Genomic DNA, 15,359 nt, shown 5'->3' with positions numbered 1-15,359 from the left:
TCCCTACCTTTGGATCAAATCATCTGCACTCAAGTCCAACCTACTGCTGAGGTATGCAGTGTCTGACCAGGCTGAACAAACGTGAAGAAGCTGCACTTACTTGGAAACTGGAGAACGTGGGGAGGGATTGATGAATACAGCGATGAATCTCTCAGGTTGGTTGTGATGGCAGAATGACCTCAGGCCTCATGAATAAATGTTCTCCTATGAGTTTGGACCCTGGAAAGTTCAGAGCCACCTGCTCCATTGCTTCACTATCATATACTACATTGCAATAGTATAGTTTAACAGTTGCTAGGAAGTCTGGTGTGAACTTGTGATAAGATTTGAAGAACACAGAAACATTGAATATAGGTGCAGGATTAGACCATTTGGCTCATTAAGCCATTCCACCATTCAACATGACCATGATCCTCTATCTCAATGCCATACATGTGCTCTCTCCCCATGATCCCCTATCTCAGTGTCATACATGTGCTCTCTCCCCATGATCCTCTATCTCAATGTCATACATGTGCTCTCTCCCCACGATCCTCTATCTCAATGCCACAATGCGCGCTCTCCCCATGATCCTCTATCTCAGTGTCATACATGTGCTCTCTCCCCATGATCCTCTATCTCAGTGTCATACATGTGCTCTCTCCCCATGATCCTCTATCTCAATGTCATACATGTGCTCTCTCCCCATGATCCTCTATCTCAATGCCATACATGTGCTCTCTCCCCATGATCCTCTATTTCAGTGTCATACATGTGCTCTCTCCCCATGATCCTCTATCTCAATGCCATACATGTGCTCTCTCCCCATCATCCTCTATCTCAATGCCATACGTGTGCTCTCTCCCCATGATCCTCTATCTCAATGCCATACGTGTGCTCTTTCTCCCCATGATCCTCTATCTCAATGCCATATGTGTGCTCTCTCCCCATGATCCTCTATCTCAATGCCATATGTGTGCTCTCTCCCCATGCCTCCTGAAATATTGAGCTTTTACATATCTACCTATTTCATTCTTAGACTTTACCTCCACAGCCTATTGTGGGAGAGAATTCCATAGGTTCACCACCTTCAGTGTGAAGAAATGTCCCATTGCCTCTGTCATAAATGGTCTCCCCTGTATCATGAGACTCTGACTGCTTATTCTGGACTATCTGTCCAGGGGAAAAATCTTCCCTGCTTATAGTCTGTTGAACACTGTCACCCCAGGTATGCGTCAGGGAAATATTTGCTACATTCCATGGAAAAATTATCCTTTTTTTTAGGTAAGGAGTCTCAAACTATTCACACTACTCAGACATCTTTGTCCTTTTGTACATGAATATTTTCCAATCCATCACTATTTAAATAACACTGTCATTCAGCTTTTCCGTACAAAAGTGGTCAACTTCACACATGTCAATGTTATACTGCATCTGCCTTGCAATTACACACACGCTCAACTTGTCTAAATTACCCTGAAGTCTCTTGAATCCTCCTCATTACTCACACTCCCAGTTAACTATGTGTGACCAGCAAATGTGGAAATATTCCATTTGGTTCCCTCATTTATTTCTGAAGAAACTTTAACTTTATTTCTCTCCATAGATGCTGTCAGACTAGCTATGTCTTCCAACATTTTCTGTGTTTGTTTGGTCTACTTCTATTCCTGATTTTTTTTTTGTTCTTATGCTCTATCAATTCTGTTATCTAACACTCCCATTTGTTTAAAAAAAATCCAGAAAATCATATACTGGGTTCTTATGATTTCCCCACAAGATTGGATTATAGAATCAAACCACTAGTCATCTAGACTCGAAATGTTAGCTTGCTGTCTCTCCATGGAGGCTGCCTGACACACTGTGATCTCCAGTATTTTTTGTTTCCAGTACAGAATCCAATGTCTGCAGTAATTTGCTCCGACCTGTTTCTCAGGCATGTATTCATCAGCTTGTGTTTTGGAAGTAACTTAGAATTAAATTGAAACCTTTGTGAAATATCCTTTGTGCATCAGTTCAAACAATTTAATTTCACTTCTTCAACACAAACCATAAAATATAATTTTAAACCTCTTATCTTTAGTAATGATGTTGTGCAGATCTTTATATTACTGTATAATGAATATCTTTGTGATATCTTAGAAAACAAAATATTGGCAAATGCATTGTATTCACTTTCTAACATTCAAGTGTTACTTTCCTTTGTAATGTACCTACCATTTTTTTGTGTGATTACCTGTTGGAGAAGAAAACAAAACAAAATAATATTGGAGTGAAAGCATTCATTTACATAAAACTCAAAACTATTGCTTTTGTTTATGAGCTAATATTAAAAGAAATGGTCTACAAGTGTTTTCAATAAGTACCATTCAGAAACTGACCAAAATAAACAGTGATGTTTTACTGACAATGTTTGAAACATTGTGAGAAAATAAGAATGGATACATAAATAACATAAACCTCATTTTTCTTGCCCTTTGGTAACCTGAAAGAAAATAAAGTAAATTATCAGTTAACATTGGACAATTGTATTTGCTAAACTGCTGCTGTAGCATTTTTCTTCAAATCACAAACCAGCTAGCTATCTTAGTAGTTTATTGGAATTAACTCACCCAATGTCGTTTTCAGGCTGTGTTATTGATGGCTCGTTTATAGAGTGCAGAATGTTGTCAGATCTCAAGAAACTGTGTGCGTGACTTGGTTCTGGAGGAAGTTCTTTGAATTCTTTGGGGATACTCTTAGGAGGTCTAGAATTGCACAAAATAATTTATTGAAAAAAATTACAAACCGTGACAACTATTTCATTGTAACTTGCAACTGGTAATTTATAAATTTAATATAACAATGAAAACAAATGTTATGCTTGAATAAACATTCAACCTTCCTGAAATCATAGTCTACTTTTGTTTCCAGTACCTCTAGAACATGTTTATAGAAATCCAAATGTAATATTCTTTCTCACATGATGTTGCTTCAAAATTGGTGATCTACCATTGCAAACTTTCTTTCTCATGATGATATTTTCAAATCAACCTTAAAAATCTAAAATTGGGATTGTAACTTTTACCCAGTGCATAACTCAGCCCAAGCCATAGTGGTAATGATGGGAACTTTATACGATAACTCCCAAGATGTGCAGCTAATGTTTGAGGAATGGTGTCAGCTCTTCAAATACCTTTAAAGGAGTTTTGAATGTGCAAACTATCTCCATTATTTCATTGCCCAATTTTATTGGCCAAGTTACAGAAATATTATAAAGTACAGTGGTTAGCACTGCAGCCTCACAGCACCAGGATCACAGGTTCTATTCCACCTTCGGGTGACTGTCTGTATGGAGTTTGCATGTTCTCCCCATGTCTGTGTGGGTTTCCTCTGGGTGCTCCGGTTTCGTCCCACAGTTCAAAGATGTACAGGTCAGGTGAATTAGACATGCTAAATTGCTCATAGTGCTAGGTGCATTAGTCAGAGGGAAATGGGTCTGGGTGAGTTACTCTTCAGAGGGTCGGTATGGACTAGTTGGACCGAAGGGCCTGTTTCCACACTGTAAGGAATCTAATCTAATCTAATACAGCTTTCCTACTGAAAAATGTAGATCAACTGAATGGCATTAAAGTTGGCCAATTTTCAAAAACCTATCATCATTATTAAATGGATTGTTGCAATCAAAATACATTCAAAGCATTTAGAATGATAATTTAAAATAAGTGAGGCATGGCGCTGAAGAATGGTGACTCAGTTCCAATGGTGGTGGCACGGCAAAGGGACTTGAGGCTGGCCTATTGCTTTGTGATGGTGTTGGTCTCAGCACCATCTAAGCACTTGACAAGAAGGACTAGAAAGTTGAACTTTAACTTTATTTCCTACCTTTATATTCTATGTCTTGGTTTATTTTCTGTGTTTCAAGATGGCGCTGGAGACATTATGCAACATTTTTCACTGTATTTGTAACCAATACATTTTACAAGTACACGTGGTAATAAGTAAATCAAATCAAATCACTTTCGATTTGGTGAAATTGACATGTATTGTTAGTGATAGGCTGGTCAGCTATTCTCAGAATTAGTTTCTGCTGTGTTTACAATAAGATGATCCATCAATCTAAATACTCATGAACAGTATCATCCATTTTGCTGTCTATGAAAAACTACACGTGCACATTAGCAGAACTTTTCATTCCAGCAATACCAGGAGGCTTGCAAATCATAACTCACAGGATTCTGAAATTTAGGTGGAGGAACAAAGTCCAGGAAATAACCTTATTTTCAATTGATGACCATTGTACAATGTAGTTCAGTTTGAAAAAAACCCATGAAGTGGGAAGCCACTCACCATATTGTATTTAAGACAGCGTAGTACAGGGCCATGTGCTATTGTCTGTTGCCTAACATTGACCATGATGGGAAGTGAGTCTCACTGCTCAGTAAAATGAAATTGTGATTATCAAATCTTTAAGAATACATGAAAGTGTGTACCTGAAGGTGATACATGTTGGTGGGAGAAACAAAAAAGTCTACTCTGGCATTTTTTTTTGGTTGTTTAATCTTAACAGCATATTTAAAAACTGATAACTGAATGGCCTGCTTTTGAATTCTCACTGATGCTGAAACAGGTGTTTCATAATTCCAAGGCAAGATGACAGCTAGCTCTGAAAGGTCAGTATCAATAACAAAATGCCTGAAATGATGTGGATTTGTTCTTAGTTTTGCAAGAGTTTCCTATGCAGTAAATGATCGCCATTAGAAGAAGTCAGTATTGATGGGGTGAAAACTATTGCTTGATTCAAGGAGATAGGATGATGGTCAATTCTCCATAGCAAACTGACATTCAGCAACAGATAAATTCAGTGGGAAATTAAGGTTACACTGTCCAGCCATTCTGCACATGCTATTAAAGGCTTACATTAAGGTCTACTTGATGGACATGAAATATGTTTGAAACAACATTCTGGTCATCAATGACTGGACACAGAAATGACTGCATCACTTGTTTCTTGAAGCGTGGAAAGAAGTCATTGTTTCAACGTTTCTCTTGCTGGTTGAATACCAAGCTTCCTAACAATGAATGGATAAATTAAAACTCCAGGGAACACTATAGCAACGAGCAATTGAACTACTTTCGACACTCATCTGCCAGTAACCAGGAGATGGTCCAAGTTTAACTGAGTTCCATGGAGATCCATTCTAAATGTCTCCACAGATTTTGGAAACACGTGCTTAACAGATGCACAGCCAAAATGCAAGCTTTTGTATCGAACCTTTGTTGTGTTTTTGTTGTTGCAAAATGTAAATGTCCTTCAGGACACTCCAGCTGAAAGTGAGCCTGGTAAAATAGTTTTGAACCAATCTAATTTTGAAAATTAAAATTAAAAACTGCAAATGCTGGCGAGCTGAAACAAAAACAGAATTTGCTGGAGAAACTCAACAGGTCTGGTGGCATCTGTGCAGAGTTCTGAAGAAAGGTCACTGGATTTGAAATGTTAACTCTGTTTGCTCTCTACTGATGCTGCCAGGCCTGCTGAGTTTGGAAAAATTGTTAGCTGTGAATGAGATTGGCAAACTCTACAGCCCTGGTAAAACAGTATTCATGAATATCCAAATTAGGGTTCACATGTAATCTGAAAATGTGTTGCTGGAAAAGCGCAGCTTCTTCAGGGCTTATGCCCGAAACGTCAAATCTCCTGCTCCTTGGATGCTGCCTGACCTGCTGCGCTTTTCCAGCAACACATTTTCAGCTCTGATCTCCAGCATCTGCAGACCTCACTTTCTCCTCTTCACATTTAATCTATAGAGACCATAAACCCCTTTGTCATTGCTAGATTTTACAAGATGCATAACCGGCTTTGCTTCACGCCCGTGGGTATTTTTTTAAAGATATGCCTTCATGTCTCATTCTATCTTACTCAACAACAATAATCTACATACTTAACATGTACTATTACACAAACACACAGTGGACATAAGTAGGTATAGCGACAGGTGACCAAAAGTTTGGTCTAGAGGTTTTAAGAAGCATCATAAATGGTAAGAAAGAAATGGACAGGTTTAAGGAAGAAGACAATTCCTAACTTAGGACATTGTTGGGCCTAAGGGCCTGTTTCCATACTGTAGGGAATCTAGTCTAAAAAAAACTGATTGCCCGAAGGTACATTCTTCATTGTTGGAGCACAAAGGCCAGAAATAGAGCAATGTATAGTTCTTGAAAGCGTGGAGAAAGTTACAGAAATACAGAGAAGCAAAGACATGGAGGAGTTTGGACATGAATGAAAACTTTTAACTCATGCTTCTGCTGGAGGAGGAGTCAATGTACAGGGAAGCACAGAGAATGGGTAAAGGAGACTTTCACTGCATTTGATTTTGGATGAACTCAGGTTTATAGAAAGGGCCAACGTTGGTTGAGGATTTCAAGATTTCACATTTCATCCAGTCTTCTGTGTTATAATTGTGCATGGATATTCATTTTCTGCACTAAATTTCTGATTGAATAATGTTATATATTTTTCTATGAGGATCTCGACAGTTCTTGGAGTGAGAATCATACTGCTGGCCCAATTTAAACTCTAAGTTAATAGAAACAATAGGCAGAATCTTTACATCCCTCAACAATATGGGTATTGATGTGAAATTTGGGACAATTGCTAGAGATCAGCAAAGAGGAGTTGGCCAACACAAGGGCAAAATCCAACCAAGTATTGAGCAGTGAGTTGAGATTCTCACAGGGGAGCAGCAAGAGACCTATTTGCATACATTAGCATGAATTAACATCCTCTTAATTATGTCATCATCTCCTCTCCCCGATATGCAGTTTCCCATTCTCTCATGCATTGGATTGAAACTAGATGTTAACAACTTCCAGAATGAAAGTTGCAGGAGTACCAGGGCTTTATTCTCTCGAGTTTAGAAGAATGACAATTGATCTCACTGAAACTTACAAACTTCTACAAACACAGGATGTGACAGGATAGATAGAGATAGAAAAAATGGAAATTGCAGGAAAAGCTCAGTAGGTCTGGCAGTATCTGTAGAGAGAAATCAGAGTTAACATTTTAGGAAGTTTTGAGAAAGAATCTCTCAACCCAAAATGTTAACTTTCATTTCTCTCCACAGATACTGCCTGATCTGCTGAGATTTTCCAGCAATTTCTGTTTTTGTGTCTTGATTTACAGCATTAACAGTTCTATCGGTTTTATTTGGATCAGTGGTCAGTGAGTCCAGAACTAAGGGAAATCAACCCACAATGAAGGGGTGGCTGTTTAAAACAGAATAAAGGAGGAATTTCGTCACCTCGAGGATAGTGAACCTTTGAAGTTCCGTACTGTGAGAATGTAAATATTCGGTTTGTTAAGGACATAAATTGGTAGATTCCTGGAAACAAATAATATCAAGGGATATGAAGATAAGGCAGGAAAGAGGCATTGCTCTACATCAGCATAAGCTCACTGAATGTTGGAGCAAGGGCTTGATGGGCTGAATGGCCTACTCCTGGTCCTGAGGCTTTCTGCAAACATTCCATGGCACTCAGTCATGTCTCATACTTTTCAATTTTTATATGTAATGCTGTTGGGATTTCAATCACATGTTACGTCGTAACCGAAATAACAAAAATTGTCAAATAATCAATCTTTTAGGGGAGTAAAATAACATGGTTGCTGAAAATTTTAAATAAAAACAGAATTCTGAAAAATTCAGCAGATCATGTGGCAGAGTTGTCATGCTTAGTGGTAGGGGAGTTATTTAATCAAGTGGGGAGAGAGCGTGGGTAGGGCTGGACCCTGCTATTGTCCTGTTTGGACACAAGTAAAAACCATTGTGGGAACGCTGCCAATTGAGGCCATGTACTGCCCATGTAAAAGCATCAGAATACCACTGTTTCTATTAACCCAGCGGTAGACAGGGGTTTCTTGCTATCCAGGGGCTGCATCAAACAAACCCATACTGCCTGGCTGTGGAGGTGAATTGGGGAAAGTTTCCCTTGTTCAAATGTTCTCATTGTCTGATTGAGGGTTGCAGACATCAGGAAGAGGCTGCCCCTCTGTGATGCCCACTACAAACCCCTCCTGCCATCACACCCAACTGTGGCTTGCTGATGCTAGTTCTCAGGTGTGTAATGTATCAGCGGAAGCCAGTACCTCGCTAGTCATTAGAGCTGCAAAGGAAGTCTTGATCTGGTAGCATCCCTACCTCTGGCCTAGAAGTTCTGGGTTCAGGTCTCACCTCAATATTTGATGGATGTGGAAGGTGTGTTATAGCACAGTCAAACACATTAATTACCAATCTGCAATTTCTTCCGATATGCCAATGACAGGTGGTAAAAATGCAAGTGGATCCTGGTCAGCCAGAACCATGTGGTAGCTGCATGTAGCAGCTGTAAAAAACCTTCATGTGCAGGTTTTTGTCATTGACAACCGTCTTCCCTTTTCTGAGGGACTATCGCGCGCACACACACACACACACACACACCTATCAACCTCTGATTCTCTGACAGCAGGTGGGATAGAGCACAGACCTTCGGTAAGGCTTATGTAAGCAGCTGAGTAACAGTAAGAAGTGGATCTACCCTAAAAATGATGTTTGGGCTCTCACTGGCTGCCAACACCTTTCACCTCCCTTTAATATTGCACGGATGCGGAAAGAAATATTTCATGAACAGTCAACTTCAGTAGTTACCTTCCATGCTCACCTTAGTCAGCAGCAGCAGATTTCAATCTCTTATGAATTAATAATATGTTGAAAATTAATAAACTAAGCTCCCAGTATTATGAATCAATCCAAATTTCTTTACTGTTAATGAACTCAAACAATGCGATGATAGTTTTCTTCATGCGATTGTGTTTGTGTCTGCGGGGGGTAAAGGCTGGGAATACTGGCTCTTTTGTAAATTGGGATCACAATATCAAGGGCAAAGTGGCCAGATTTCTGGCAGATATCTACTGACTTGTATAAGCAATTGCCATCAAAAGTTACTATGTCAAGAATTAATTTAGAAAATAATTCCCACATTTTTCCTGACTGCTCCTTGTCTGAAGATTTCAGGTAGGTCTTATGCACATTCAGTTGGTGAGCTCGAGTTGGTGATACCTGGTGTACCCGTGTTGATTTAACAATAGGTACTATTTGAGTATCACAGTATCGTCATTGTTCACTTAGGAAACCTTTCTTCACCTCCTCACATCATTATTGATAGGCCAGTAGGAATCGACATGGCTCTGCCTGAAATAGGCTATCCTAAAACCTTCACCCTGCCATTAGGTCCCAGCTGTTCTAATGAATTTTAGTTAAATTATCATTGGTGAATTTAGGTCTGACTGCATTAAAGTAGTCACGATGTGAAGGTGTCAGTGTTGGACTGGGTTGAAACAAGTCAAAAATCACATGACACCAGCTTATAATCCAACAGGTTTATTTGAAAACACTTGCTTTTGGAGCACTGGTAACACCCAATGAAGGAGCAACACTCCGAAAGCTAGTGTTTTCAAATAAACCCTTTGGACTATAATCTAGTGTGGTTTTTGACCTTGCATTTGCAGGGTACACTGGTTTAAATCCACTCTGAATGGTGGATGCAAAAGGCAGGTTTCCACTCAGAAACCTGAGTGCTGACATAAACACTTCACCGATATGACCATGATCAGATCATTTTCATTATCAGCACAGTAAGAGAATTCCTGTGGATAGAGAAGTGGAATTAATGTCTCAGATCTGTGAATTCTCATTGAAACTGATGAAAGATCACAGACCTGAAATACTGATGCAGTTTTTCACTCCACTGATGTTGGAGGTCCATAAGGTCATATGAAATGTGAACAGGAGTAAGCCATTCAGCCCCAAGAGTCTGCCCTGCCATTCAATAGGATCATAGCTGATCAGGCATGCCTCATGTCCATTTTCCTGCCCTTTTCCCCACAATCTTTGATTCCCCTACTGAGCAAGAATCTTAAATCTACACAAGGACTCTGCTCCCTCAGTGGCAAGGAATTGCAAAGACTCACAACCCTCTGAGCAAAGAAAGTCCTCCTCATTTCAGTCTTAAATTGATGCCATTTTATTCTGACATTATGCTCTGTGGTCCTAGACTTTCCCATGAGGGGAAAAATTCTCTCAGCATTTATCCTGTCAAGCGCCTTAACAAGGAGAAAGTGAGGACTGCAGATGCTGGAGATCAGAGCTGAAAATGTGTTGCTGGAAAAGCACAGCAGGTCAGGCAGCATCCAAAGACCAGGAGAATTGACAGTTCGGGCATGAGCCCTTCTTCAGGAAGCCCCTAAACAACCCTACATGTTTCAATGAGATCACCTTTCATTCTTCCAAATTCTACTGAGTAGAGTCCTAACCAGTCTAACCATTGCACATTCGACAATCCCTCCATCTGGAATGTTCTTTATGAACATTCTCAGAACTGCCTCCAATGAAATAAGACTTTTCCTCAACTAAGGGAACCAAAACTGCTCACAGTACTCCAGATGTGGTCTCAGCAACACCTTGTACAGTTGCAGTAAGATTTCTCTACTTTTATCCTCTAACCCCTTTGAAATAAGGACCAACATTCCATTAGTCTTCCTGATTATCGACCGTATTTGTGTGCTAGCTTTCTGTGTTTGATGGACAAGTACCCTCAAGTGCTCATGTTGCAGCTTTCTGTAGTTTTTCTCAATTTAAATATTACTCTGTTATTTTGTTCTTCATTCCAAAATGAACAACTTCACCTTTTCTCACATTATACTCTGCCAACTTATTATCCAATTATTTCACCTGTCAGTATCTCTCAGTAAACTGTTCGTATCCTTTTCTCAATTTACCTTTTGATCTATTATAGTGACGTCAGCGAGAGTGTATTCGCTTCCTTCCTCCGAGTCATTAATACAGAGGAACCTTGATTATCCAAATGAGATGGGCAGGCACTATTTTGTTCAGATAATTGATTATTTGGATAATCAGTTTTACCTTAAACAAGGGATGCCAGGCTGATCTAACACTGTTCTTGACTGGAAAATTTGATAGAATCAATAATTTTAATGTATTGAGCAAGAGGACACAGATTTCACATGATGAACAAAACAATGAAACATGAGAAAACATTGTAAAAATGCAGCAGTAGTTAGCATTTGGCAAGGAGTGATGAAGACAGCATTAAACAAGGTCCTGAACAGCTTCTACAATCGCAAGAGCATTTGTCAGTTTCCGGGAACTCGGTCTCACGATAGAAAGACAGAAACACCACCTCGCACATGCGTTCTCAGTCATTTTCTCATGAATGGCCCAGTAAAGTGACGGGAATACTGTAAAACATTTACTTTTGCAAAGGGCTGTATAACAACCCTTACCTAAAAAATCTCTAGTTGCTGATGCTTGAGCTGCTTGTGTTTCTTTGTCCTTGCCAGTGTTTTCACATGTCCTTCCATGCAGGTAAATCAAATACACTTACCTCTTTGGGGTAATGTTTTTGCGGGACCTTGAAATCTTCTTTGGATAATCCGAAATGCAGATAATCAATATTCGGATAATCGAGGTTCCTCTGTATATTGTAAGAAGTTATGGTCCCAAAACTGATCCCTGTGGAACCCCACTGGTTACAGATTGCTAAACTGAAAAAGAACCCATTATCCCCACTTGCTGTTTCCTGCCCATTTACCAATTCTCTACCATGCCAAAATGCTACCTCCAATACCACAGGGTCTTATCTTATGACTTAACCTTTTGTGAAGTAAGTTGTTGAATGCCTTCTGGAAATCCAAATATAACACTTGTACTGGTTCCCGTCCATCCAATCTGATTGGGGTGTTTCCTCTAAAATGGTAATAAATTAGGTAGATGCAATTTCCCTTTCATAAAGCCACACTGGCTCTGCTCGAATGGGGTATGATTTTATAAATGTCCTGCTATTGCTTCGTTGATAATTGATTCCAATATACTTCCAATAATGTTTGGCCAATTTGCCGGTAGTTGTCCGTTTTTGCCTCAATCCTTTCTTAATAGAAGTACCACATTGACAGTTTACAATCCTCTGGAATCCAAGGATCTTTGGAGAATTGTAATCATTTCACCACTACCTTGGTAGCTACTGCTTTTAGGTTCCTCTCATGCATTTCCAGTATTTCCTGTTTTTATTTAATTTTTCCAGCATTTACAGGAGCTTGCTTTGGTGCAGAAGAGCACATCTGATGATCAAAGGCTAAAGGGAATATATGTCTGTATAGCAAACTGTCGATTTTCTTTCTCATTTAACTGTGTTGTCTGTCATAAATCTCTCCGTACAATTGGAATTCTGAACAAATATGGCTAAATTGGCATTACCTGCGTGGCGGTGGTGTTGCTGTTTGCTGTAGGGCATAATAACAGTTCAGCTGTTAGTAAGACAACAATTACATTGCAATCAATCTAACATTATCCTGTCATATCTGTTTGATTTAAAAGAGCCTACACGCTTTCAAAGCCACATGAATGCCTTGAATTATAATTGTATTATAGCCAAACACTGGTGACAACATGTCATTCTGCCATCGCATCAGTGGGACTGCATTAGAACAGCTGTAGCAAGATACAAGCATGTGTCTTGTCTGGTAGTCCATGCTGAGAATAGGCTCAGGGTCTTTAAGATTTAAGGAAAGCACAAAGTTTTGACATTGGAAGTGATTTATATCATATTCAATCATTTCTGGGCAGCAATGGTTCTGACATCAGTGTCCTCCCCGAGTTGGCTACTGTTCTCCTGTATTTTGTTCTCAGGAAGTAGACAGTCATTTCAAGTATTTCTCTCCCAGCATGAATGCCTGCATTGAAATGCTGATAAAGGGATTTCCCTGACACTGCAGACTTTGACAGGTTCAGTAGCAATGATCCCAAATGAATGCATCCCTGCCAAGACTCAGTGAATCTATTCCCTACAGATATTCAGTCCACAGCCTTCTTGAAAAGCTCCCAGAAAATTAAGGAAGTATGAACTGATTAAATGTCTTTAGTTCCATTAACATTGCCGCTACGAAAGGCCATTTTTATCTATCCTATTGTAAATTCAATGTACCCAGATAATCACCAGAAGAATATCCTCTTGAATAACCCCTGGTCCCCAAAGATAAGTAAACACAGCTATAAAAAAAATGGTTTTCTAATCTCACAAGGAGGGTATTAACTGCTGACTTGAATTCTCTATTTCTGCGCTCACACTCAAAATTAAATGATACGGTTTAATTTATATAAACTGTGCTTCTTACTATTTTAAAGATAGGGCAATAAAAAAAGAACAATCTTCCATGAAAAACTTCAATAAGCCTTAACGTTGCTGCACAACACACATCGAACTCCATCTTAAAATATCAACTCACCCCTTCATTCATCTAGCTACGTATCTGCTAATTTGTTGAGAAAAAAATATATTTCTTTAATCAATATCCTTGCTTGAGGTCTTTGAATTTTACTCTGATGTCCATAAATCCACTGTTTTCTGCCCAGATTATTTTGTTTACTTAATCTTTAGTTACACCTTGTGCAATAAAGCAATATTTATCCGAGAAAAGCAATGAAACTGAAAGCCTGAACTGAAGAATAGATTCCTCCTGGTGAAAGTAATGAAAGATCAACTGCTTTATCTGTATGCAAATCCACAGAGTGGGAAAGCCTTAGATTGGCCAGGAATAGCAAGAGATGTGGAAATAAGGTTACATAAGAAGAATTGGGAGGAATGAGATGAATTTGAGAACAAAACCATAACTCACATTTAAAAGGTTGGAATATTTACAATTGGAAATAAATTGGATTATTGTTTGGAGATAATCTAACAACATAGAAAATAACACAAGGAGGATGTAAGAAATTGTTGTTGGAAAAGGGATTAAACAATTAATGCCTTGGGTAAAGAGATAATAACAATGCAGAGAAAGAGTATTTCCGAATTATTCACCTACCATTTTAGTCTGTTTAGTAATGCTTTGCAACACAGAAACATCTGGTTTTTTAATGAATTGTTTTTTCCCATTGCATTCAAAAATTTCCCTGCTTCCATACTGCTTATTGTATGTTTCTGAGGACATCTATTAAGCTCAGTTTTCACAGATAAGTAGTGTCCAGTGAGAAACTCCATTTTTCTGAGCAGTTGGAAGAACTTATGACATGGCCCTTTTAATGATTCTACCTGCCGTATGCTAAGTTTTAAAGTCCAGTCTAAACGTTACTAATAGATGGATTAATGGATCAGTGGACAGCTAGGTAGGTAGAGTGGGTGAGGTGGGTATGGGGAGTTAAGTGGTCAAGTGGATAAGGTGAATGAAATGGAGAGGTGGTGAGTGGGTAGTCACGTGATTGGGAGAGGTAGTCAAGTTGTGATTAGTCGGGTTGGGTTGGATGTCAGGTGGTCAGAGACAGGTCTGAGGTGATTAGTTAGGCCAGGTTGGCAGGATGATCTGGTCAAATCATGGAATAGTTGTAAGATTGGGAGGGTTGGGTTGGGAGGAAGCCAGGTGGCGGGCGTTTAACTAGGTGATCGGTAAGGTATTAGGGAAGGGGAGATCAGGTGAATAGTCTGATGGGTTCGTGTTAGGGGGTATTAGAGGTGGGAGGGTGTGATGGAGGGGGCCTGTCGTGGAGTTACCCAGGTTTTAAGCAGTCTAACATTTCCTGGGTATTTATCCAGTGAAGTACTGTCGAACATGCACTGTCAATCTTGGGGAGCAGGAGAACTTCCCATCAGATGTTTAAACTTCCTTAGCAATCCCCATGCAAGTCAGTGCATCAGCACTTTCACAGGGTGCCAGCACACATCTTCAGGTATAAGTCCAATCTCTGATAATGTGGAGACTGGAAGATTTAGCCAGTTGTGAATTACTTGTCAGGAGACATCACGACATGACTTGGCAGACTGAGGTAAATCATGCATGATAACAATAAAAAGTTAGGAAGTAATGAGTTTTACAGATTATTTGGTATTTGCATAAAATTAAATAGTATTGACATAAACAGGTCATTCAGTCAATTGGTCTGTACCAGTTCTTATGCTTTGCCTGAATCTTCTCCCACTCTACCTCATCACACCATACAGCAACCCATGTCAGCAAATTTGTTAACAGTGTCAGGGATGGACATGAGAAAAAAGTAATGCAGCAACAGTAGAAAATGGGATAACTTGAACTGAAGCAGCTTGAAGTCTAGTGTACTTAGACGGTTGTGGAAATATTGCTTTGAGAGGTTGACATCTAGTAGGCATACTAATACAAAGCTTTAGTGAATGGAACACCTAAAATAAATTGGAGTTTGGAAAGTTCCCCATGTTTCTTTTATTGTCAGAAGAAATGAGATTAAGCCATTAAACAACAGATGATCTTATTTAGCAGGAGATGTGGCATTTGCAAAACTTGCAAAGATGGTAACGCAAAGGGAGTTAAAGCTAAGTTAGTTAAA

General features: G+C 39.3%; 1 protein-coding gene across 2 annotated transcripts in view; it reads right to left on the bottom strand.

Moving 5' to 3' along the window:
• LOC132819912 (cytokine-dependent hematopoietic cell linker) overlaps positions 1-15,359 on the bottom strand; it is a 159,078-nt gene that overhangs the window by 23,268 nt on the left and 120,451 nt on the right. For both annotated transcript variants that reach the window (XM_060831881.1, XM_060831890.1), the window contains exons 10-13: positions 12,264-12,289; positions 2,589-2,723; positions 2,437-2,461; positions 2,194-2,212 (exon numbers count right to left, since the gene is read on the bottom strand). In XM_060831881.1, coding sequence (XP_060687864.1) covers positions 2,194-2,212; positions 2,437-2,461; positions 2,589-2,723; positions 12,264-12,289 — 205 coding nt within the window. The remainder of the gene's footprint in view (positions 1-2,193; positions 2,213-2,436; positions 2,462-2,588; positions 2,724-12,263; positions 12,290-15,359) is intronic.

This window comes from Hemiscyllium ocellatum, chromosome 1, assembly GCF_020745735.1.
Source record: "Hemiscyllium ocellatum isolate sHemOce1 chromosome 1, sHemOce1.pat.X.cur, whole genome shotgun sequence".
NCBI lineage: Eukaryota > Metazoa > Chordata > Chondrichthyes > Orectolobiformes > Hemiscylliidae > Hemiscyllium > Hemiscyllium ocellatum.
Note: the sequence above shows the minus strand (reverse complement) of the source record. Positions and strands in the feature narration are given on the sequence as shown.